Source organism: Peromyscus californicus, unplaced genomic scaffold (genome assembly GCF_007827085.1).
Source record: "Peromyscus californicus insignis strain IS unplaced genomic scaffold, ASM782708v3 Scaffold_4__1_contigs__length_199733344, whole genome shotgun sequence".
NCBI lineage: Eukaryota > Metazoa > Chordata > Mammalia > Rodentia > Cricetidae > Peromyscus > Peromyscus californicus.
In genome coordinates this window covers 184,144,168-184,169,743 of record NW_026294562.1, presented here as the reverse complement: position 1 = coordinate 184,169,743, position 25,576 = coordinate 184,144,168, and the positions used below count along the sequence as shown (strand labels likewise).

The window sequence follows — 25,576 nt, the reverse complement described above, 5'->3', positions numbered from 1 at the left end:
CAGAGATAGCTGACCTGAGCTCTTGGGAGCTCACAGACTGGACCAACAGTTAGGGAGCCTACATGGAACCAACCTAGGCCCCCTAAATGTGTTTGTAGCTTGGTCTGTTTGTAAGACTGTAGCTTGAGTTTTCCTGCCTGGCCCACGGTCAGGACAAATCTCTCTCACCTGCCAGTCCCAAGCCTCTCAGACCCGACCAAGTAAACACAGAGACTTATATTGGTTACAAACTGTATGGCCATGGCAGGCTTCTTGCTAACTGTTCTTACAGCTTAAATTAACCCATTTCCATTAATCTATACCTTGCCACATGGCTCATGGCTTACCGGCATCTTTACATGCTGTTTGTCATCGTGGCGGCTGGCAGTGTCTCTCTGACTCAGCCTTCCACTTCCCAGCTCTATTCTCCTCCTTGTCCCACCTATACTTCCTGCCTGGCCACGGGCCAATCAGTGATTCATTTATTGACCAATCAGCAACACATTTGACATACAGACCATCCCACAGCATAAGGCTCCTATCAGTGAGATCAGGACCTGTCCCTAGCACTTAGGTGGCTTTTGGGAACCCATTCCCCATGCTGGATTACCTTGCCTACAGGGGGAGGAGCTTGGTCCTGCCTCAATTTGATGTGCCATGCTTTATTCAAGTCCATGGGAGGCCTGCCCCTTTCTGATTGGAAACAGAAGGGGAATGGAAGGGGAGAGGAGTAGATGGGAAGCAGGGATGTGGGGGGAGAAGAGGAAACTGTGGTTGGTAGGTAAAATAAATGGAAAAAAGTTATTTAAATAAAATTTTAAAAAAATAAAATCTGCTGTTGTTGTTGCTGCTGCGGCTGCTGTTGGTGATGCTGTTTTGAAACAGGGTCTCATGTGACATGGGCTGACCTCAAGCATGTTATGTATCCAACAGTGACCTTAAGCTCCTGAGTCTCCTGCCTCCACTTCCCATGTGCCACCACATAGTTCTACAATTTTCACCTCTCCAATTCCCAACGGTGCTGAACATTACCCTAATACGGTCATATGGGCTTGCATTTTTCTCCTGTCTTAAAGAACAATTTACAAGATGCATGCACACTGTGAGACTAGCAGGTGCAGAAGCAGAATCTAAGCTACACCTCCAAGTGCCAATCATCTCTCCCTCCCCAGAAAGGGCCACACCATCCCCAGTTCACTTCCACTCCACATTCTCAGTTTCTTCTAATTCTTCTACTCCCCATGCAAAACTACCTCACAGCAGTCCACTGCCCCTGCATTCAGCTTTCTTCTCAGCTTCCTTTTCATTATTTTTCTCTTTGACAACTCTTTAATTTATTTATTATTCATGCATGCATATAATGTGACTACATCAAGTCTACCTCCCATTCCTTCCCTTAAAGCTTCTCCCCCTTTTCCCCACTTTCCCCACCTTTCCCTATCAGCTATCTTCATATTTTTAGAGACAAGGTCTTACTTATGAGTCAGTTCTCTCCTTCTACAGTGTAGATCCCAGGGATCCAACCCAGGTCTTCAGGCTTAACAGCAAGCACCTCTACCCAGAGAGCCATCTGACCCAACTCAGGAGCTCACTCTCTAGCCCAAACTGACTTGAAAGTCACTGTGTTGCACAGGCTGACCTTGATCTAGAAGTAATCCTCTTACCTCAAGTTTTAATTGAGACTGCAGATGTGAGTCACTGAAATGACCCATGAGAAATAGTTTTTGACAACCACACTAATGAAGCCAATTCAAAGTATATGAGTCCTTTTGTTAGCCAGAAACCAAGAACAGGGCTCATCCCTCTTGATTCCAGAGCTTGGGGATACAGCATTTTTAGAGACAAAAATCACAATTACATCACTATTTGAGGAGAGTCTGAGCAACACCTATGTTTTCACAGAGTGTTTTTTGTATTTTCCAGATACCACATGACAATTATTTCTTTTTTTAAAAGAATTATTTATTTACTATGTATACAGAAGAGGGTGCCAGATCCCATTACAGATGATTGTGAGCCACCATGTGGGTGCTGGGAACTGAACTCAGGACCTCTGGAAGAGCAGTTGGTGCTCTTAACCTCTGAGCCATCTCTCCAGCCTGACAATTATTTCTGATTTACACTTCCTTTTAGTTATTTTAGTTTTACATTTTAGCCTACACAAACACCAATTATTCTAGTTAATACATCTGTACCATGTTCGGAGTCATGAACAGTCCCAAAAGCATTGCCAAGGTGGATATGGCTATGTGGGGGGAGGGGAGGCTGAGGAGTTTCTAGGCAGACACAAAATAGAATAAGGACAAGATGATATCACCTTAGCCATTTCATCACCATGCCTCCTTCCTACCTTTTTTGTCAACACTTATTGAAAGTTTTATTTTTGTTTTAATTTTTATTCTTTAAGAATTTCATACATGAATATGATGAAATACAAACATATCCATGGGGAACAGATGAAGTCCTGAGTGAATGTGTATTGTTGGCATGGACACAGCCATGTCAAGGACCCCAAAGCCTCAGACACATGGAAATGGCAAAGCCTTCCCCAGGTCAAGCTCATAGGGATGGCAAAGCCTTCCTCTGGTCCAAGTAAGAGTGTTTACAAATTATTTGGCCAGCAAGGGCAAAAGCTAGCAGCCACAGCTTCCTCTTCCATGATGACTCAACCTGATACTTCTCCCTTACAGAGATCTTCCACTGAGACTAGTTAACCCCTCCTTGTGTTGTACATAATAACCATGTAAGTCATTGGTGCACTCCATCAGAGTTACTAGGAGTGAGAGAGTGGACCAGTTGTAGAGGTGGAAACACAAGAAAATAATAAAGAGGGAGTATGAGCAAAGTACAATGATATAGATGTGTGAAAATGTCATAATAAAGCACACTATTTTATATGCTAACTGAAAACTTAGTAAAAAGTAAAATGGACAAAGACCTGGATATTATTTGTCTTCAAGAAGATATAAACTTCCCAGCAAGCATTCAGAAAGGTGTTTGGTATCACTAACCATCTTATAAATGCTAACCAAAGCCACCATGAGATATTACCTCAAACCTGTTAGGATGTCCATCATCAAAGAGAGGAGGTGACAAAGGGTTGACAAGGGTGTGGAGAACAGAGAATCCTTGTACACTGTTGTAGGGAACATAGATTGGCTCAGCCTTTAGGGAAAGCACTATGAATGTTCTTAAATAAATTTGAAAAGACCTGTCTACTATGTTACCCAAATCACCTCTTCTTCTATGTGCACAAATGAAATAACATCACCACCTCATAAAGATTCCTGCACTCCCGTATTTGTTTCAGTATTATTCACAGTACCAAGAGATGACAAGAATTCTCTCTATTCTTGACTTCTCCCTGGTGCCTGTAGGTCTCTTTAAGCAAACCTGAGTGCTTTTACCCACCTGGGAACCCAAAGTTTCATTGAAAAATCTCTAGTGGGTAACTGCCTCTCCATTTTCTCTATTAGTTACTTCTCTGGCGGCTATGATAAAATCGAGTTGAAGAAGAGAGGGTGTCCTATTTACTTTTTCTGTTTGGGTGATAAAAATGCCTTGACAAAAAGCAACTCAAGAGAGAATCCAAGGTGGTGAAGAAGTCACCACCTTAGGCAGCAGGAGCCTAAGGCATCTAACATATTGCACCCACAACCAAAAAGAAGAAAGTGATGAATACTTGTGTTCAGTTGACTATCTCCTTCTTATCTATAGTCCAGAATCTCAACCCAGGAAATGTAGTGGGCAGGTCATCCCACCTCAATTAACCTAATCAAAATAATCGCTCACAAGCATGCACAGAGGCCAGTCTCCCAGGAGACTATATGTCATCAAGTTGGCAATTGAGAGTAATCATCACCAAGGCTTTATTTTGACTTAGTTTGAAGGTGTAGTCCATCATGGATGTGAGGACACAGTGGAACAAATTGCCTCTAGTTACAGTGGCAGGAGCATGATACAGCTGGTAATTCTGTAGCCGTAGTCAGGGAACAGAGAGAGATCAGTGAATAATGATGTTACACTTACTTTCTCCTTTCTATTCTCTATTCAATATAAAACCCCAGCCCATAAAATAATATCACCTAGATTCAGAGTATATCTTTCCACAACAGGTAAACATCTCTGGAAAAGCTCTGAAAGACACACCTACAGGTGTGTCTCCTAGGTGATTCTAAAACCCATCAACTTGACAGCTAAGGTTAAGGATCACACTGTTGAGGTATTCCACATTACTAATAACCAGGAGTCCAGATTATGCAGCTTGCCTCTTTCAGTAGATGATGGAACTCATGTCTTACTAAGTTAACATGAGCCCAAGCTCATCTGCACACATCTGTAGGGAGAGTTTTCCTGTCCTGACCACCTGCTCCCAAACAACTGGCAGCCGCTACCCATCTAAGTGACTCAGAGACTTAACATAATTTATAAATGCTCGGTCAATAGCTCACACTTGTTACTAACTAGCTCTTACAACTTAACCCATTTCTATTCATCTATGTGCTCATGACTTTTACCTCTATGCCTTTTTTGTGTGTCCAACTCATTCTCCATCTGGCGGGTGACTCTTCTGACTCCGCCCTTCCTCATCCCATCATTCTCAGTTTGACTTTCCCACCCAACTTTGTCCTGTTCAGCTATTGGCCAGTCAGCTTGTCTATTAAACCAATCATAGCAACATCTATTCAATGTACAGAAGGATTGTTCCACAGCACACATCTGACAGGTACACCAATGAGTGAGAAAATCACAAGGAATCAGAAGTTTGCTAAGCAATGTTTACAAGCTCCAAGTTCCTTTGCAGTTAACAAGCTTCTCTACACTTGAGTCCGTCAGAGCTCCAACTAATGGCTTGATTTGAAAAATGTGAAAAGTGTCATTCATGAAGCCACCCTGTGCTGAAGAAACAGTGGAACACTTAGCTCTGACTCTTCTCTTGGGATAATGTGAGGGTGGCATACACACAAGTATGTGTCGATGTGCCCTGAGGAGTATTGGAGGGAAGTGGATTCATGTTCTTCCTGAAGTTCTCTTGGCATAGTTGGGCATAAGTCACCTCCTGTGAGTTTTCTGCTGCAGACACCTGCCATCACAAGACACAAACCATGAAAAGAATACACAGATGGGATTCCGGAAAAGAAGTGCAGGGTGGTATGGAGGACTAACCTGTGTGTCCACTTTCCTACAGTCCTCAGGCTGAATACCCTCCAAGTCACCATCTGGAAAGAAAGGTGGGAAGGTAGGCCTGTTTCACAGGAGCCTTTAAACTATATAGTTTTGTATTTTATATTTCAGAAATGACCAACAGAACCCAGGGGAAAGACAGCAACACCACACAGCAAGGAGGCACCTCCCACCTCTTCTGCTCTTCCCTGAAGGCCTCCTAAGCCCCACAAGCATCCCTTTCCTCAACAAAATTCACTCCACCTTACATTTATGCTTTTCCTCGATGTCCATGGCTGTGCTGGAGCTGAGTGGAAAGAAATAAAAATGTTAAAGTATGCCTGAGAAATGATACATAAATAGAATTTTTAGGAGCTATAGGGGCCCTGGCTTCAATCCCCAGTACTCAGACAAAAAACTCTTAGATGGAGATGAATGGGTGTTATTTATTGGGAGAGTCCAAATTTACCTACCTCTTATATTTCACATGGCTCCTGGTCTTGCCATTGGAAGCCCCTACAGAGAGACCAAGGTCAGTCTTAGAACACACCACTCCCCAAACGCCCCTACCAGATTAATCCCCCCTGACTCTTGGGACATACTGCGTTGGGCACAATGGCGGCAGAGGCAGATGAAGAGAAGAAGGAGGAACAGGAGGAAGCAGGCAGCAGCAACTGAGACCCAAACCACAATGGGAACAGATGGACCTGGAATTAGAAAACAGTAGTGATCTGTGACTAAATGTCTGTTACATTAATTCACTCATTCAATCAAACATTTATTGAGTGCCTACCTTCTACCAAACACAGAACTAGGCATTTAGGAAACTATAGGAAACCTATGAAATGAAATAATTAAAGCAATCAATTCATGTGTTGTTCATCACATACATGGTGTCTATTATGACTCTTTAAACACAGGGTCTTACTATGTGTCGCAGGATGACTTCAAACTAGAGAACATCCTGCCTTCGGCTCCCAAAAGCTGGGATCATAGGGATGCACCAGCACACCCAACTGATGAGACAAATCAAATACAATACCAAAGAAAGTTCATTTGGGGAGATGGTCCATAAAGAATAAGAAACCCCCAGCCCTCTGAGGCTGGAGGAGAACTCTTCCCAGATAGTCTACAAAGAGCATACACTAATAATCTTGACCAGGAGCCTGATTGAACCACATACAGAACAGACAATGAGGAGAAGGCACGGGAGCTGTTTTCTTTCAAAAAATTGGAGGTCAAAAGTGACACGCAAGAGTAAAAAAACTGAAAAACATTGCAAGCTATAATGACTAGACTAAATGAAATAACACCTGCCAAGAGACTGGAACACAATAACTAATGCACTGTCTTGCTTTGTTTTGTTTTAATAAAAAGGAACAGAGGCCTCTTAGCAAATGGGGGAAAACTCTAAGTCAACAGAGTAGAGACTTGCACATTCACATGCCCTGATGCACACTAGTCACAGCATCCAGAAACTTGAACCAGGCCAGATTAGGCATCCATCCACAGATGAATAGATAAAGAAAAGGTAGTCCATAGACAGAGTGGAACTTTATGCAACTGGAGAGAAAAATGAAATCATGGCACTCATAAGAAAATGGAGGAAACTGGAAATTGTTATATTACACCATGTAATCCAAACTCAGAGGATAACACATGATTTTACTCATAAATGAAATTTCCTTTAAAAATGTATGCATGTGTGTGTGTGTGTGTGTGTGTGTGTGTGTGTGTGTGTGTGTGTGTGTGTGTTGAAACTAAGAAGAGGATCATGAGAAAAAGAGAACTCTAGATAGGCATAATGAGATTATGTAACAGGAAGGCAGCAATGGGGACTATCCTGGGGGAGAAAAAAGCAGCAGTAATATTAGCACATAGGGCTGTGAACAGAGATCGGAGTGCTGAGATTAAGGGTGTGTGGGCACCATCACACTTGGACTGAAATTTTAATTTAAAAGTTAATTGAGACAGTCAGTGGTGGCATATGCCTTTAATGCCAGCACTTGAGAGGCAGAGACAGGTGGATCTCTGTGAGTTCGGAGCCACCCTGGTCTACAGAATGAGTTCCAAGACAGCCATGGTTACACAGAGAAACCTGTCTTGAAAAACCAAAACAAAAATCATTTGATTAAAAAGAAAGAAGACAAAAGGCTGGTGATATGGCTCAGTAGATAAGCATACTTGCTTATACTTGTAGCATAAGGATCTGAGTTCAAATCTCCAGCATCCACACACGTACAAGTATACATGGAAGCATGGCTGTACATACTTGTAACACTGGGGATAGGGACAGGAAAGACTCAAGAGCCCAGTGATCAGCCAGCTGAACCAAATCAGCAAGTTTCAGATTAGGTGATAGCTCCTATCTCAGGGAAATATGGTGGAGAGTGGGAGAGGAAGACACTTGACACCTTGCTCTGGCCTCCTCATGTGTACATACACCCACACTCTTGTGTGCATGCACCACACACAAACCACACACCACTCACATTTTTAAAAACAAGAGAAAAGCAGAAGTGGGGATGAACTATGGGGAGAAAGAAAAACATTTGGCAGCAGAGAAGGGACACGGGAGAGGGCAGAGAGGGAGGGCAACCATGAGAAACAAGAAGAACGGCACATGTGGAAAGATGCTTCAAGCATCCTAATCAAAAAAAAAACTCATGGGAATAGGAAGAGGTAGGGTGCTGGGGAGGCTTTCAGGAATCCACAAGGTAAACCCCACCTTGGTCTGCTGGCAGTGGTCCAGAGGGTACCTGGACTGGTCTACTCTGAACAGTCTAGTGAATAACCTAGCTGTCATCATAGAGCCTTTGTCCAGTGACAGATGGAGGCAGATGCAGAGAACCACTGTCAGGCACCAGGCTGAGCTCCAGGAATCCAATCGATGAGAGAGAGGAGAGATACTGCAGGTGAGGGACGTTGATATCATGATGGGAGGATGTGCAGAGATGACCAGCCACACTAGTGGAAGCCCATGAACTGTAGACTAGTGGCCATGGAGCCCCCATGGGACTGAACTAGGCCCTCTAGATATGGAAGACAGGTGCTTGGCTCTAACACTTTGGGGGGCACCCAGGCAGGGGAATCGGGATCCATCCCTGGTGCATAAGCAGAAAATTTCTTAATTAAAAAAATGAAAAGAAAAAAATCTCATTTTTTAAAAAAGAAAATGCAGTTGTGTTTGTTGACAGGATGTCACTGGGAGACAAGCTTCTGGGCATGTCTGTGAGGGGTAGTCTAGATCCAGCTCATCTCCAGCCCTGCCTCTGAGAGAGCAGACTGATTAGATTCACTGAGGTGGGAGCACCCTCCCTAAAAGTGAGAAACACTGTTCCCAGGGCTCAGGTCACTGCATTAAGAAAGGAGAAAGGTAGCTGAGCTCAGGCAGCCTCTCCCTCTGCTCCTTAAATACTGATGCAATGTGACCACCTGCCTCAAGTTCCTGCCACCATGCCTTCCCACCATGATGGATGCACCTCACGTCCCTCAAACTGCAATAAAGTAAACCGTGATTCCTTAAGTAGTTTGTGTCATGTATTTCACTGCAGCAATAAAAAGACTATACTACACTAGAACAGTAGGACATACAGAGAATGGGGATTTATTCAGACATAAAGATGAACTAACTGATGTAATTTGCCAGAACATGAAAATGGGGATCCGTACATTGAGCAAAATAAATTAGACTCAAATAGTGTATGTTTTGTCTGCTATGTGGAATCAGTGTGTACATATATGTGTATCTGTCTGTGTTTGTGTCTGTATGTGTGTGTCTGTATGTTTGTGCCTGTATATGTATATATATGTATATATATGTGTGCATATACATCTATATAATATACATACTCATGACATAAAGTAGAAAGAGACTGGGTAGGAATAGAAGACAGGGAGTGAGAACAGAGACAAAAGAGCAACCGAGGTGAATATGGTCACAGTACAGGATGTACCTAAAGAACATGTCATTGTAAACTCATCACTTTGTGCAATGGATAGAAACTTACAAATATGTTTGATGTGAATTTTTTTTTTTTTTTTTTTTTTTTTGGTTTTTCGAGACAGGGTTTCTCTGTGTAGCTTTGCGCCTTTCCTGGAACTCACTTGGTAGTCCAGGCTGGCCTCGAACTCACAGAGATCCGCCTGGCTCTGCCTCCCGAGTGCTGGGATTAAAGGCGTGCGCCACCACCGCCCGGCTTTTTTTTTTGTTTGTTTGTTTGTTTGTTTGTTTGTTTGTGTTTTTTTTTGTTTTTTGTTTTTTTGGTTTTTTTTTGTTTTTGTTGATGTGAATTTTCTGTGGGATGAACGGATATAAATATATATATAAAATAGTGGATAGAAAGAAGAAAGACAAGGAAGCTGGGTGAAAGGTGATCTTGGGGTGACAGAGATGACATGACAAAGAAGGAACAGGGTTTGAAAAGTGTTTTCAGGACACAAATGACAGCTTGATAATGAGCCGTGTGACAACTGGTGGCAAAAGAGGATCCCTGAAGAATTCTGGTTCAAAGGGGACAGATGCACTCTCTGTTGATACAAGGACTTATGTGAGGAGGATGTGTGGATGCTTTCCAATCTGGGCTTTGTTGAGATGTGTGCTAAATGTCTGCAAAGGTAAATTTCAGATATCCCATTGGATATATAGTTCTGAAGATCATACAGGATTTCTCAGCTGCATCAGTAAATTAAAATCCATCATCAGCCGGGCGGTGGTGGTGCACGCCTTTAATCCCAGCACTCGGGAGGCAGAGGCAGGAGGATCTCTGTAAGTTCGAGGCCAGCCTGGTCTACAGAGCGAGATCCAGGAAAAAGGCGCAAAGCTACACAGAGAAACCCTGTCTCGAAAAACCAAAAAAAAAAAATCCATCATCAAATGTTACATAGAAGTGGATGTCTAAGTATGAACAGACCCCAGCAACACTCCTGTATGCCACCTGCTCACATATAAGCTCATCATGTACTATCCCCTTTTCTGCTCTACACGGGATTTCTTCCTCCTGCCTCCTCATGTCCATCTTCCTATCTTTAACCCATGCACACTTGATGTTTTCTATCCCAAGTGTTCTATCTCAACTATGTTCCCAACTGGAACTTCCATGGCTCTGTGCCCTTTGTTCCCTATACCTGAAACATGTCCCAAGTCTTAAAACTCCAAGACATCCCAAAGGACCAGAAGTTCTAAGATATAAAGAAATAAGTCCCCTCCAGCAAGAAATCTGGCAGTGCTGTTTCTGAGTTCTCTTCTGTTAATGTTTCCTGCATTCTCCACTGGACGGATGGCTATTCAGAGGGGGCACTATGATGACAAAGGCTAGTGGGACAGATGAGAGTAGTACTCGTCCCTCATCAAGGAAACTTCATGACACAACAGATGAAGACCATTACACATCACATCACATCACATCACATATACCATTACAAACACAACAAACCAAAATGCAGAGTTGTGCAGCTCAGATTCAATAGATGCATCTACAAAACAACTCCTACATTGTGATAGAGGGGGAGGAAAGATTGTAAGAGCCAAAGGATCAGGGAGTTTGTTTTGAGATTGTGTCTCCTACTAATGGCAGAAGCAACACACATAAAGTTTCACCAACATGACTGCTTAAACATGAGCTGGACAAGGACAACAAACCAGACATGTGAACGTGGATGGGAGAAAGCCCATGAGGCCTTGACCCTACATAAATAACTGCAAAGAACTAGGAATTCTGAGAGTGGGAGAAATGGTCTTCCCCAGGGAGGAGAACACCAGTAGGTTATCCAGTGCCAAATGGTCAGCTCTGAAAACACACAACAACATTATACAGACTAAGGAGAATATATTAGAAATATATACATGTATATACATATACATATAGGCATGTAACAACAAGTAATATAAAAGGAAGCCATGGATTTGAAAGAGAACAAGGGGGTACATGGGAGGTTTTAGAGGAAGAAAAATGAGGGATGAAATGACATATTATATCATAATCTAAAAAGCAAAAGAAAAAAACAGATGATCTCTTGAGATCTGAAAACCACCTTCAATGGATAAACTAGCAGATACTATTTCAATTTTTCTGTCACCATCGGATAGTGATATATTTGTCACACACACAACTCAGAAAGCAACATTGGAGGATAACAGTCAGCAATCAAGTGGTACACCATCTTTCAGAATGGTTCTCATTAAGGATAGGTAAGGACTTCTATTCCCCAGATGAATATTCTTGTATCTACCCCAAACTAATATAATTAACACATAATGTTCAGAGTCCATAATGCAAATGGAGCAATCCAGTCAGAATAATAGTACAGTCCACAATATATAGCACATAGGAGGCATATGGTGGAATTGAGAGATCTCACATGGCATCCCTTGAGGACTGCTTAAGCACAGAGATAAGGAACAAAAACCAGACATACTTACCTGGGATTGGAAACACAAGGGGGTCACTAGGCAGTGACCACAAGTAGGAATTGTGTTTTTTAGAGCCAAAGCATCTGTAGGTTCTTTTGTGCCCTGGGCTCACAGGGGAGATGAGGAATGTGTTGTGGTCCTGCTGTGAGCAGTTCTGGGGAAAGGAAGAATTTCCACCTCTGCAGAGGATGAAGATATTAAAGGAATCATGTATGTGACAGTGGAGAGTTGCATTAATTTCTGAGAATCCCTGAGGTCCTGAATCAACAGCAAGGAATGGCTTCTCCTTATAAACACCTGGAAGAAAAAGACCCTGCTATTTGTTGGTCATGGTGGCGCATGCCTTTAATCCAAACACTCATGAGGCAGAGACAAATGGATCTTTGTGAATTTAAAAACAACCTGCTCTATATTGAGGTTTCAATTTCAGACCGAGTTACATGGTGAGACTCTGTCTCAAAAAAATTACAAAAAGACCCTTGTTTTAGTTAGGGCTTCTATTGATGCGATGAAAACACATGACCAAAAAGCCAGTTGGGAAGGAAAGGGTTTATTTGGCTTACACTTCAGCATTACTGTTTATCACTGATAGAAGTCAGGACAGGAACACAGGCAGGGCAGGATGCTAGAGGCAGGAGCTGATGCAGAGGCCATGGACAGATGCTACTAAGTGACTTGCATCCCCTGGCTTGATCAGCGTGCTTTCTTATAGAACCCAACATCAGCCTGGTAATGGCACAACCCATCATGAGCTGGGCCCTACCCCATTGATCACTACTTGAGAAAATGCCTTATAGCTCTATCTCATGGAGGCATTTCTTCACTTAGTCTCCTTCCTCTCTGATGACTCTAGCTTGTAACAAATGGACACAAGTTGACCCAAAACTAACCAGTACAACCTGTTATTTAAAACATAATTAAAATAAGCCACAATTCACAGAGTCTGACCAGAAAGAAGAAAAGATGAAGACAAAAGGAAACTCATCCATTGCTAATCTATAGGGATCACAAAACATGTTTGTATCATTTTCCATGAACCAGGACCATAGAGAGGCTCTATGTATATACAGAAGACTACTGTCAGTTCCCATGAACTCCATCCTTTAGGAGATATAAGTACTGTTCTGAAGAGAAACTAGAACAGGGTCAGCATAGAGGGAGGCTTGCTGTGGGATGTTCTGTATGGCAAATGTGTTGCTGATTAGTCAATAAATAAAACACTGATTGGCCATTGACTAGGCAGGAAGTGTAGGCGGGACAAGGAGGAGAATAAAGCTGGGAAGTGGAAGCCTGAGTCAGGGAGTCACTGCCAGCCACCATGATGACAAGCAGCATGTGAAGATGCCGGTAAGCCACGAGCCATGTGGCAAGGTATAGATTAATGGAAATGGATTAATTTAAGCTGTAAGAACAGTTAGCAAGAAGCCTGCCACAGCCATACAGTTTGTAACCAATATAAGTCTCTGTGTTTACTTGGTCGGGTCTGAGCTGCTGTGGGACTGGCGGGTGACAGAGATTTGTCCTGACTGTGGGCCAGGCAGGAAAACTCTAGCTACAGAGGCTCACAAATCAAAACGGAGGGTCTGGGGATGAATCTTAGTTGGTCAAGTTCTTGCCTAATATACACAGTGCCCGGGGGTCTATAACCATCACCATATGAATGGTGTCATTGTCCATGTCTATCATGACAGTACTAGGAGAGTAGAAGCTGAGGAGTCATAAGTACAAGATCTGTTTGGATACACAGCAAGGTCAAGGGCAGACTAAGATACTTGAGAACCTGTCTCCAAGAACTGCCAAGAAAAATGGAAATTAGAAAGGAAAGGATGAGATGAGAGAAGAGGAAGAGAGGAGCAGTGGAGGGGCGGGGAGGGGAGGGGAAAGGAGAAAAGAAGAGAGGAAATGGAAAGAAAGGAGAGAAGAGGAGAATGGAGGAGAGGGGAGGGAAGGGGAAGGGAGGAGAGAAGGGGAGAGAGAGTAGAAAAGAGGAGAGGAGAGGGAAGAGATCCATATATGGGAGCAGAGATACAGGGCAGGGCCTGTGATGGGGAATACATGGTTCAGAGACATAGGCATCAGAGACTGAGTCTGAAGGACAGTGTTCTTGGGCAGTTACTCACCTGTCACCACCAGCTCCAGTTTGTCACTAATTCGTGACCATTCACTTCCCATGAAGTAGTCACAGTAGTAAACCCCAGCATTGCTGTGTGTCATGTTCTGCAGACTGAATTCAAACACCTCCTGGCCTCCCTGTGGGGTGCAATCAAACCACTTTTCATTAGGTACAAAATGGCTTAGATGCACTCTGGTCACTCCTGGAGGAGTCCTGCAGAAGATGGTCACAGCACTGCCTGTGGAAATCACAGATCCTGGAACTGCCCAGATGGAAGGCTGGGGTGGTGGCCCTGGAGAGACACAGGAAAAGAGAGCTAGTCACCTGAAGAAAGGAAAGCCAGGTTCCCAAGGAGCTATAGAGTAGCCTCCACAACTATTATTAATCAAGAAAATGCCCCACAGACATGCCCACAGGCCAATATGGTGGTGGCAATTCCTCAGTTGATGTTCCTTCTTCCCAGATGACTCTAGCTTGTGTCATGTTGAAAAAAAACTAACCAGCACACCTCCAGAGAGAAGTCTCACTGTTTTCAGAATGGAGCCTATGGCATAGTTCTGACATTGTAACTGTGTGTATATGTGTGTGTGTGTGTGTGTGTGTGTGTGTGTGTGTGTGTGTGTGTGTGTGTGTGTGTATGTCTGGGTGTGTGTCTGGGTGTGTGTGTATGTGTGTGTGTTTTTGTCTGTGTCTGTGTGTCTGTGTCTGTGTGTGTGTCTTTGTGTCTGTATGTGTGTGCCTGTTTGTATTTGTATGAGTTGAAACTAAGAAGGGGATCATGAGAAAACAAACTCAAGATAGGTAGGAAATTGAAAGTGTAATGAGATTATGTAACAGGAAAGCAGCAATGGGGACTATCCTGGGGGAGAAAAAGCAGCAGTAATAGTAACACATATGGCTGTGAACAGAGATCTGAGTGCTGAGATTAAAGGTGTGTGTGCACCATCACACTTGGCCTGAATTTTTAATTTAAAAGTTAATTGAGACAGTCAGTCATGGCACATGCCTTTAATGCCAGCACTTGAGAGGTAGAGGCAGGTGGATCTCTGGGAGTTCGAGGCTAGCCTGGGCTACATAGTGAGTTCCAGGACAGCCATGGTTATACAGAGAAACCTGTCTTGAAAAACAAAAAAAATCATTTGATTAAAAAGAAAGAAGACAAAAGGCTGGTGAAATGGCTCAGTAGATAAGCATACATGCTTATACTTGTAGCATGAGGATCTGAGTTCAAATCTCCAGCATCCACACACATACAAGCATACATGGAAGCATGACTGTACATACTTGTAGCACTGGGGATGGGGACAGGAAAGACTCAAGAGCCCAGTGATCAGCCAGCTGAACCAAATCAGCAAGTTTCAGATTAGGTGATAGATCCTATCTCAGGGATATACGGTGGAGAGTGGGAGAGGAAGACACTTGACACCTTGCTCTGGCCTCCTCATGTGTACATAACACCCACACTCTTGTGTGCATGCACCACACACAAACCACACACCACTCACATTTTTAAAAACAAGAAAAAAGCAGAAGTGGGGATGAACTATGGGGAGGGAGGAAGGAAAGCATTTGGCAGCAGAGAAGGGACACGGGAGAGGGCAGAGAGGGAGGGCAACTGTGAGAAACAAGAAGAACGGCACATGTGGAGAGACGCTTGAAGAAAATACTTTGTGGGTCCTAATCAAAAAACTCATGGGAATAGGAAGAGGCAGGATGCCGGGGGCTCTCAGAAATCCAAAAGGATGACCCCACCTTGGTCTTCTGGCAGTGGTCTAGAGGGTGCCTGAACTGGTCTACTCTGGTGACCCGTGTAGCGAATAACCTAGCTGTCATCATAGAGCCTTTGTCCAGTGATTGATGGAGGCAGATGCAGAGATCCACAGCCAGGTGCCAGGCTGAGCTCTGGGAATCCAATGGATGAGAGAGAGGAGGGATTCTGCAGGCAGGGGATGTCGAGATCATATTGGGAAGATGTGCAGAGATGACCAGACACACTAGTGGAAGCCCATGAACTGTAGACTAGAGGCTGTGGAGCCCTCATGGGACTGGATTAGGCCCTCTGGATATGGAAGATAGTTATTTGGCTCAAACTGTTTGGGGGCACCCAGGCAGGGGGATGGGGATCCATCCCTGGTGCGTGGACAGGAAATTTCTTAATAAAGAAAAATGAAAAGAAAAAAAAAACCTCATTTTAAAAAGAAAATGCACTTGTGTTGGTGGTTGGAGGATGTACCTGGGAGACAAGCTTCTGGGCATGTCTGTGAGGGGTAGTCTAGATCCAGCTCATCTCTGGCCCTGCCTCTGAGAGAGCAGACTGATTAGATTCACTGAGGTGGGAGCACCCACCCTAAAAGTGAGAAACACTGTTCCCAGGGCTCAGGTCACTGTGTTAAAAAAGAAGAAAGGCAGCCTCTCCCTCTGCTCCTTAAATACTGATGTGATGTGACCACCTGCCTCAAGTTCCTGCCACCATGCCTTCCCACCATGATGGATGCACCTCACGTCCCTCAAACTGCAATAAAGTAAACCGTGATTCCTTAAGTAGTTTTTGTCACGTGTTTCACTGCAGCAATAAAAAGACTATACTACACTAGAACAGTAGGACATACAGAGAATGGGGATTTATTCAGATATAAAGATGAACTAACCGATGTAATTTGTCACAACATAGATGAAAATAGGGATCCTCATATTGAGCAAAATAAATTAGACTCAAATAGTGTATGTTTTGTCTCTTGTGTGGAATCCGTATATACATATATATGTGTGTCTGTCTGTCTGTATTTGTGTCTGTTCATAGATATATGTATGTGTGTATATACAACTATAGAATACACATATTCATCACATAAGTAGAAAGAGACTGGGTTAGAGTTAAAGACTGGTGGGAGTGAGAACAGAGACAAAAGAGTAACCAAGGTGAATATGGTCACAGTACAGGATGTACCTAAAGAACATGTCATTATAAACTCATCACTTTGTGCAATGGATAGAAACTTACAAAAATGTTTGCTGTGAATTTTCTGTGGGATGAACGGATATAAAATATTGGATAGAAAGAAGAAAGACAAGGAGGCTGAGTGAAAGGTGATCTTGGGGTGACAGAGATGACATAACAAAGAAGGAAGAGGACTTAAAAAGTGTTTTGAAGACACAAATGACAGTTTGATAATGAGCCATGTGAGAACTGGTGGCAAAAGAGGATCCCTGAAGAATTCTGGTTCAAAGGGGACAGATGCACTCTCTGTTGATACAAGGACTTATGTGAGGAGGATGAGTGGATGCTTTCCAATCTGGGGCTTTGTTGAGATGTGTGCTAAATGTCTGCAAAGGTAAATTTCAAATATCCCATTGGATATATAGTTCTGAAGATCATAGAGGATTTCTCAACTGCAGCAGTAAAATTAAAATCCATTATCAAATGTTGCATAGAAGTGGATGTCTAAGTATGTGCAGACCCCAGCAACACTCCTGTATGCCACCTGCTCACATAAAAGCTCATCATGTACCATCCCATTTTCTACTCTCCACAGGAATTCTTCCTCCTGCCTCCTCATGTCCATCTTCCCATCTTTAACCCATGAACACTTGATGTTTTCTATCCCAAATTTTCTATCTCAACTATGTTCCCAACTGGAACTTCCATGTCCCTGTGCCCTTTCTTCCCCATACCTGAAACATGTCCCAAGTCTTAAAACTCCAAGACATCCCAAAGGACCAGAAGTTCTAAGGTATAAAGAAATAAGTCCCCTCCAGCAAGAAATCTGGCAGTGCTGTTTCTGAGTTCTCTTCTGTTAATGTTTCCTGCATTCTCCACTGGACGGATGGCTATTCAGAGGGGGCACTATGATGACAAAGGCTGGTGGGACAGATGAGAGTAGTACTCGTCCCTCATCAAGGAAACTTCATGACACAACAGATGAAGACCATTACACATCACATCACATCACATCACATATGCCATTACAAACACAACAAACCAAAATGCAGAGTTGTGCAGCTCAGATTCAATGGACGCATCTACAAAACAACTCCTACATTGTGATAGAGGGGGAGGAACGATTGTAAGAGTCAAAGGATCAGGGAGTTTGTTTTGAGATTGTGTCTCCTACTAATGGCAGAAGCAACACCCATAAAGTTTTACCAACATGACTGCTTAAACATGAGCTGGACCAGGAAAACAAAATAGACATGCGAATGTGGATGGGAGAAAGCCCAGGAGGCCTTGATCCTACATAAATAACTACAGGGAACTAGGAATTCTGAGAGTGGGAGAAATGGTCTTCCCCAGAGAAGAGAACACCAGTTGGTTATCCAATACCAAATAGTCATGTCTGGAAACATATAACAACATTATACAGACTAAGTGGGCTATATTAGAAATATATACATGAAATAACAATTAATGTAAAAACAAGCCATGGATTTGAAAGAGAACAAGAGATGGCAGATACATGGGAGGGTTTAGAGGGAGAAAAGGGGTGGGAAATGATGTATTATATCATAATCTAAAAAAAACATGATGCTATCTTGAAATCTAAAAAAACTACCTTCAATGGAGAAACTAGCAGATACTATTTCAATTTTTCTGTCACCGTTGCCTAGAGATGTACTTGTCACACACACAACTCAGAAGCAACATTGGAGGATAACAGTCAGCAATCAAGTGGTACACCATCTTTCAGAATGGTTCTCATTATGGATAGGTAAGGACTTCTATTCCCCAGATGAATATTCTTGTATCTACCCCAAACTAATATAATTAACACATAATGTTCAGAGTTCATAATGCAAATGGAGCAATTCCAGTCAGAATAGCAGTGTGGTGTGCAACATACAGCACACAGGAAACATGCAGTGGAACTGACATATCTCACATGGTATCCCTTGAGGACTCTCTAAGCACAGAGATAAGGAAAAAGAATCAGAAGTACTTACCTAGGATTGAAGACTCAAGGGGGTCACTAGGCAATGAGCACAAGAGGGAATTTGGCTTATGACAACCAAAGCATCTGTAGGTCCTCAGATGCTCCAGGCTCACATGGGAGATGAAGAACGTGTTGTGGTCCTGCTGTGAGCAGTTCTGGGGAAAGGAAGCATTTCCACCTCTGCAGAGGATGAAGATATTAAAGGAACCATGTGTGTGACAGTGAAGAGTTGCATTAATTTCTGAGAATCCCTGAGGTCCTGAATCAACAGTAAGGGATGGCTTCTCCTTATGAACACCTGGAAGAAAAGACCCTGATATTAGTAGGTCGTGGCAGCACATTCCTTTAATTCAAACACTTCAGAGGCAGAGGCAGGTGGATTGTTGTAAGTTTAAAAACAACCTGCTCGATATTGAAGTTTCAAGGCCAGACTGAGTTACATGATGAAACCCTGTCTCAAAAAATTTACAGAAAGACCCCTGTCTTAGTTAGGGCTTCTGTTGCTGTGATGAAAGACCATTACCAAAAAGCAAGTTGGGGAGCAAAGATTTTATTTGGCTTCCCCTTCACCATTACTGTTCATCACCAAAGGAAGTCAGGTCAGGAACTCAAACAGGGCAGGATCCTGGAGGTAGGAGCTGATGAAGTGGCCATGGCATGGTGCTGCTTACTGACTTGCTTCCCATGGCTTGCTCAGCCTGCTTTCTTATAGAACCCTGGACCACCAGCCCAGGAATGGCACCACCCACCATGTACTGGGTCCTCCCCCATGATAACTAACTGAGAAAATGCCTGACAACTGGATCTTATGGAGGCACTTCCTCCACAGAGTCTCCTTCATCTCTGATGATTCTAACTTGTGTCAAGTTGACACAAAACCAGACAGTACAGCCCTGTTGTTTAAAACATGATGAAAGATAAGCCTACAACTCACAGAGTCTGACAAGAGAGAAGAAAAGATGAAGAGGAAAGGAAACTCATCCATTGCCGATCTATACAGATCACAAAGTATGTTTGTACTATTTCCATGAACAAAGACCATAGAGACCATCTATGTATGACAGAAGGCTGCTGTCAGTTTCCATGAACTCCAGCCCTTAGGGGCTATAATTACCATTCTGGAGGGAGCCTAGAACAAGGTCAGTACAGAGGGAGGGTCATAAACCAAAACAGAGGGTCTTGGGATGAATCATAGATGGTGGAATTCTTCCCTAATGTATACAGTTCCCTGTGCTCTATGCCCATCACCACATGAATGGTGTTATTGTCCACATCTATAATGACAGTACTAGGAGAGCAGAAGCAGAGGGAACATAAATTCAAGATTATGTTTGGATACACAGCAAGTTCAAGGTCGTACTGAAATGTCTGAGAACCTGTCTCAAAAAAATCAAGAAAAATGGAAATTGAAAAGGAAAGGGTTAAATGAGAGAAGAGGAGGAGACGAGGAGAGGAGAGGAGAGGAGGGGAAGGGACAGGAGAGGAGAGGAGAGGAGGAGAGGAGAGGAGGAGAGGAGGAGAGGAGAGGAGAGGAGAGGAGAGGAGAGGAGAGGAGAGGAGAGGAGAGGAGAGGAGAGGAGAGGAGAGGAGAGGAGAGGGCAGAGATCCATATATGGGAGCAGACATACAGGGCAGGGCCTGTGATGGGGCAAATGTGGTTCAGTGATGTAGGCATCAGAGACTGAGTCTGAAGGACAGTGTTCTTGGGCAGTTACTCACCTGTCATCACCAGCTCCAGTTTGTCACTAACTCCTGACCATTCACCTCCCATGAAGTAGTCACAGTAGTAAACCCCAGCATTGCTGTGTGTCACATTCTGCAGACTGAACTCACACACCTCCTGGTCTCCCTGTAGGGTACGATCAAACCACTTTCCACCATAGGTTAGACGCACACTAGTCACTCCTGGAGGAGTCCTGCAGAAGATGGTCACAGCACTGCCTGTGGAAATCACAGATCCTGGAACTGCCCAGATGGAAGGCTGGGGTGGTGGCCCTGGAAAGACACAGGAAAAGAGAGCTAGTCAATGAATGTCAGGAGGGCCAGGTTCCCAAGGAGCTATAGAGTAGCTCCCACAACAATTATTAATCAAGAAAATGCCCCCACAGACATGCTCACAGGCCATTATGGTAGGGGCAATTCCTCAGCTGATGTTCCTTCTTCCCAGATGACTCTGGCTTGTGCCATGTTGAAAGAAAACTAACCAGCACACCTCCAGAGAGAAGTCTCACTGTTTTCAGAATTGATATTGTGCCACAGTTCCAAAGGCCTAATCATCTTTACTGTTACCAAACAGTGTGAGAATTACATTCAGAGAAGGAGTGCAAGAAAAGGGGGTAAATGGGAGGTTGGGGGAGGGAACGGGAGAAGAAAAGGGAGAGGAAATTGTGATTGGTATGTTAATAAATGAAAAAAACGTTAAATAAATAAAAATTTTAAATGCTATATCCTTTTTAGAAAGAAAGAAAGAAAGAAAGAAAGAAAGAAAGAAAGAAAGAAAGAAGAAAGAAAGAAAGAAAGAAAGAAAGAAAGGAAGAAAGGAAGGAAGGAAGGAAGGAAGGAAGGGAGGAAGGAAGGAAAACTCTCATAGCTTAGTGCTATCAGTGGCTTCTCTCATCTCCCACCAGGCTAGAAATAAACCCCTTGGGTTGCTATTCTTATTACTCAGCCTTCCCACTTCCCTGGAATGAAATCCCATTAAATCACTGACCTATAGTCAAGCAGTGGTGGAGCACGCCTTTAATCCCAGCACTCTGGAGGCAGAAGTGGGCAGATCTCTGTGAGTTTGTGGCCAGCCTGGTCTACAGAGCGAGATTCAGGACAGGCTCCAAAGCTACAGAGAGAAACCCTGTCTCAAAAATAATAGTCACTGACCTATGTCTTACTTTCTCTCCTGCTTCCATGTAAAACTCAATTTCTACACCTACCTCTAATATCACACAAAACCTGGGAGCCTCTGGAAACAAATGAATCCCACCTGTGCTGCACGCACATTAGACAGCATTTACTTGGACTCTGTCTCATGAATGATGTGTCTCCCCAAGGGCAAAACACAGTAAGAAAGCCAGACACAGCCCAGGTGAGAAGAGATGGGAAGAAAAGGAAAACAAACTTGAAAGCAAATGTCTGTATCCTCAGGAGGAAACATGTACGTGAGTGTCACCCCCTCTGTGCCCTTTGTTCCCAAATCCTTTGAGCCTGATCTCATGTGGGCATTACTAGAGCACAGTCAAGAATCCCCACCCCAAAGATGCCTGAAATAGTAAGGATGAATCATTAAGTGTGTCAGTGACTGCCAATGAAAATACCATCTCAGAATCTGCTCAAGAGGCTTCAAGTTCCTCCCATGTTATTCCCAGCCAAGCTCAGTTTCCCATGGCTGAAACAGAGAACAGACTCACCATATTGTGCCCAAATTTTCTGTGCCATTAAGAACCCTGAAAATAAAACAAACGTTCTGATAAGAGAAGTCTGTCCTGTTATACACTGATCCCGACCCCAGAGCTCAGATCAAAAGACCAAAGTCAGACAGACAGGCTGAGGCCATGGAAGACTCCTCTGATGCCACCAGGCCAGGTCTTCAGAGAGAGAAATTTCTATGAGAGGATCCTAGGTTAAAAATCTGGGATTCTGTATTCATTACCACTCTGACGAAAAATAATGACTCCTGTCTCACTTACCAAGTCCAAGAAGAGCAGCGCCAAGATCCATGGCAGTGCCTCATGCCAGATATCCACATAAACAGCAAACAGAACTGGTGGGTGATACAGTCTGCACAGCAGGACACACCCATGGGATAGACCAAACTGCAACCCGGAAGCCCTGTCAAGGATGAGGACATCCAGTAGAAAACAGAAAGAGGATATGCTCTTGCTCAAGACTTGTCTCTGACACCTCAGTTCTATGCCAAAGCTCTGGGCTAGGCAGTGGTTTCTGTATATACTTCCTGTAACTGGCTTCAATTCTCAAAGATGTTGTGGGTAGAAGTGATGCTGTTTCCTGCTGAACCCAAATCCTATGTAAGAGACTTGTGGCCAGTATTTCAGAGAAAACAATGTGATGCACCAAGAAAATACTGAGACCAAATGCAGAATCTACTAGAACAGTTAGATTATTCTGGATGGACACAGGCAGACATCAAATCTGACAACATGGAAGATGAGAGGGGAGGACCAGGGAAGATGCTGGGAATCAATGCTTCTGTAGTATGTGGATGCTCTCAGTAAATTCCCCTGACCATCTAACTACACAGCCAAGTGCCTACAACTGACTGACAATACAAAAATAAGTTCTCAGAAGAAGAAATATACTTGCTTAAGAAATATTTTTAAAATTTTTTGCCATCCTTAGCCATAACGAAATACAAATTAAGCCGGGCGGTGGTGGCGCATGCCTTTAATCCCAGCACTCGGGAGGCAGAGCCAGGCGGATCTCTGTGAGTTCGAGGCCAGCCTGGGCTACCAAGCAAGTTCCAGGAAAGGCGCAAAGCTACACAGAGAAACCCTGTCTCGAAAAACAAAAAAAACAAAAAAACAAAATACAAATTAAAACCACTCTGGAATTTCATCTTACTCTAGTCAGAATGGCTGATTGAGAAAGCAGAAGTCATTCCTTGGCAACACATAGGCCTAACAGAACAAGGTAACAGCCCCAAATCCAGCACATAGCCCAAAACTAAACCACAAACCATGCCTGCCAGATAATCAAGTAGACTGCAATATACATTCTCTTCTCTTCTCTCTCTCTCTCTCTCTCTCTCTCTCTCTCTCTCTCTCTCTCTCTCTCCCCATTTCCAATCCCTAGTCTCATCCCCAGTTCTACAGCAAAATATGCTTGGCAGGCCCCTTCACATATCCCATGGATCCCAGAGATCATCTTCCCCCTTCTAACCACCCTCTTCCCACTCATTGCTTTATTACAGACAGCTAACCCAAGGGCATCTCCTCCCAGAGCAATAACTAGGCTGAAGGCAGACCCATACCTCTCCTAGTACTCCTGAGAGCCCATCTCCCCAGTTTTATCCTAAGCCCCATGGAAGGAAACCTACTGTGGTCTTCTCCCTTTCCTCTCTGACCCATCCCTAAGGACCTTCTCCAACAAACTTCCTTCCCCCAACTCATCCCATTCTCCCAGCCTTCAACACCAGCAGGTCTTCCCTGTGAAGATGCCACTGAGGAGCAGGCCAGGAAAAGAGGCAACACACAGCCATCACACTCTCCAAAAATACAGAGGGAAAATAGAAACCAAGGAACAAAACACACACCCAACAAAGACAACCCAGAAATCAGCACCTAGACCTGTAATCAGCCTAAACCTAGTTGCTTACACACCAGTGTAAGAACACACCAGCCAGGTGATGGTGGCGCACGCCGTTAATCCCAGCACTAGGGAGGCAGAGGCAGGCAGATCTCTGTGTGTTCGAGGCCAGCCTGGTCTACAGAGCAAGATCCAGGATAGGCACCAAAACTACACAGAGAAACCCTGTCTTAAAAAAAAAACCACCAGCCAGGACAATATGTCCCCACTAAAGTCCAGCTATCCTACCACAGTAAGCCCTGAATATTCCAACATAGCTAAAGCACAAGAAAAAGATCTTTAGAGAACAACTTTATGAAGGTGATAGAAGACTTTAAAGAGGAAATGAATGAATCCATTAAAGAACTTGAGGAAAACACAAACAAAATTGGAGTAAATGAATAAATCTCTTAAAGAGAGCTAGAAACAGAAACAGCTGAAGGAAACAAATAAAGTTGTCCAAGACCTAAAAATGAAATAGAAGCAATAAAGAAAACACAAACAAATGGAATCCTGGAAATGAAAAAATGCAGGAATGTGAGCAGGAACTACAGAGACAAGTTTTACCAACAGAATACAAGAGACGGAAGAGAAAATCTCAGGCATTGAAGACAAGAGAGAAGTGGATATATCAGTCAAATAAAATGTGAAATCTAAAAATTCCATGAAACAAAACATCCAGGAAATCTAGGATGCTGCAAAAAAAAAAAAACCTATGAATAATAAGATTAGAGGAAGAAGAAGAATCTCATATCAAAGGCACAGAAAATATTTTCAATAAAATCATAGAAGACTTTTCCTAGCCTAAAGAAAGAGATGTTTATAAGTACAATATACATACATAACAGCAAATATATTGGACCAGAATAGAAAGTGTCCTCACCACATTATAACCAAGACACTAAACATACAGAACAAAGAAAGAACAGTAAAAGATGCAAGGGGAAAAGCTCAAGTAATGTATAAAGGAAGACCTATTAGAATTATACCTGACTTCCCAATGGAGACTCTAAAAGCTAGAAGGGCCAGGACAGATGTCTTGCAGATTCTAAGAGACTAGAGATGTCAGCACAGACTACTATGCCCAGCATAACTTTTAATCACTATATATGAAGTAAATAAGGTATTTCATGATAAAGTCAAATTTAATATCTATCTACAAATCCAGCCTTATAAAAAGTGCTAGGAAAAAACCTTCAACCCAAGGAGGTTTACTACCTCCATGAAAACATATGAAATAAATATTCTCACACCAGCAAAACCAAAGGGGGGAGAGAGAGAGAGAGAGAGAGAGAGAGAGAGAGAGAGAGAGAGAGAGAGAGAGAGAATGCCCAGTTCATTTTGTAAGGACACAGTTAACCTAATACCCAAAGCATATACATACTCAACAAAGAAAGAATTGCAGAACAATTTCCCTTAGGAACATAGATGCAAAAATACTCAATGAATTACCTACAAACAGAATCCAAGATCATATCAAAAAGATCATTCATCATGATCAAGTCAGCTTCACCCCAGAGATAGAGGGATGGTTGAATATATGAAAATCAGTAATTACAATCCAACAATAAACACACTTTAGGAAAAAAAGACATTATCATCTCCTTAGATGCTGAAAAATTCTTTGACAAAATCTGACACCTCTTCATGATAAAATTATTAGAGAGATTAGGGATACAAGGGACA

At 43.1% G+C, this 25,576-nt stretch overlaps 1 protein-coding gene across 2 annotated transcripts; it reads right to left on the bottom strand.

Moving 5' to 3' along the window:
* Positions 1–1,944: 1,944 nt before the first annotated feature.
* LOC128094651 (leukocyte immunoglobulin-like receptor subfamily A member 3) lies at positions 1,945–22,380 on the bottom strand. 2 transcript variants are annotated; one of them, XM_052713126.1, is made up of 11 exons: positions 22,276–22,380; positions 21,997–22,032; positions 20,315–20,590; positions 18,606–18,893; positions 13,675–13,959; positions 11,564–11,851; positions 5,745–5,849; positions 5,616–5,658; positions 5,412–5,449; positions 5,146–5,198; positions 1,947–5,062 (listed from the first exon to the last, which is right to left on the bottom strand). In XM_052713126.1, the coding sequence occupies exons 1-11, from the start codon at positions 22,304–22,306 to the stop codon at positions 4,898–4,900; spliced, it is 1,608 nt and encodes a 535-aa protein (XP_052569086.1). In that variant the 5' UTR covers positions 22,307–22,380; the 3' UTR covers positions 1,947–4,897. The 2 variants fall into 2 exon arrangements, with proteins under 2 accessions (XP_052569087.1, XP_052569086.1); XM_052713127.1 differs by lacking the exon at positions 11,564–11,851 and having other exon boundaries at positions 1,945–5,062.
* Between the last annotated feature and the right edge of the window lie 3,196 nt (positions 22,381–25,576).

What these genes read in the sequence shown, in the direction of transcription:
- LOC128094651 (XM_052713126.1), bottom strand. Translation starts at nt 22,306, where the DNA reads ATGGATCTTGGCGCTGCTCTTCTTGGACTTG. An exon ending in CCTTGAGTCTTCAATCCTAG is followed by an intron (nt 13,960 to 18,605) that starts GTAAGTACTTCT and finishes GTGTCTCTCCAG; the next exon opens with GGCCACCACCCCAGCCTTCC. An exon ending in AGCCATGTGAAATATAAGAG is followed by an intron (nt 5,450 to 5,615) that starts GTAGGTAAATTT and finishes CTTTCCACTCAG; the next exon opens with CTCCAGCACAGCCATGGACA.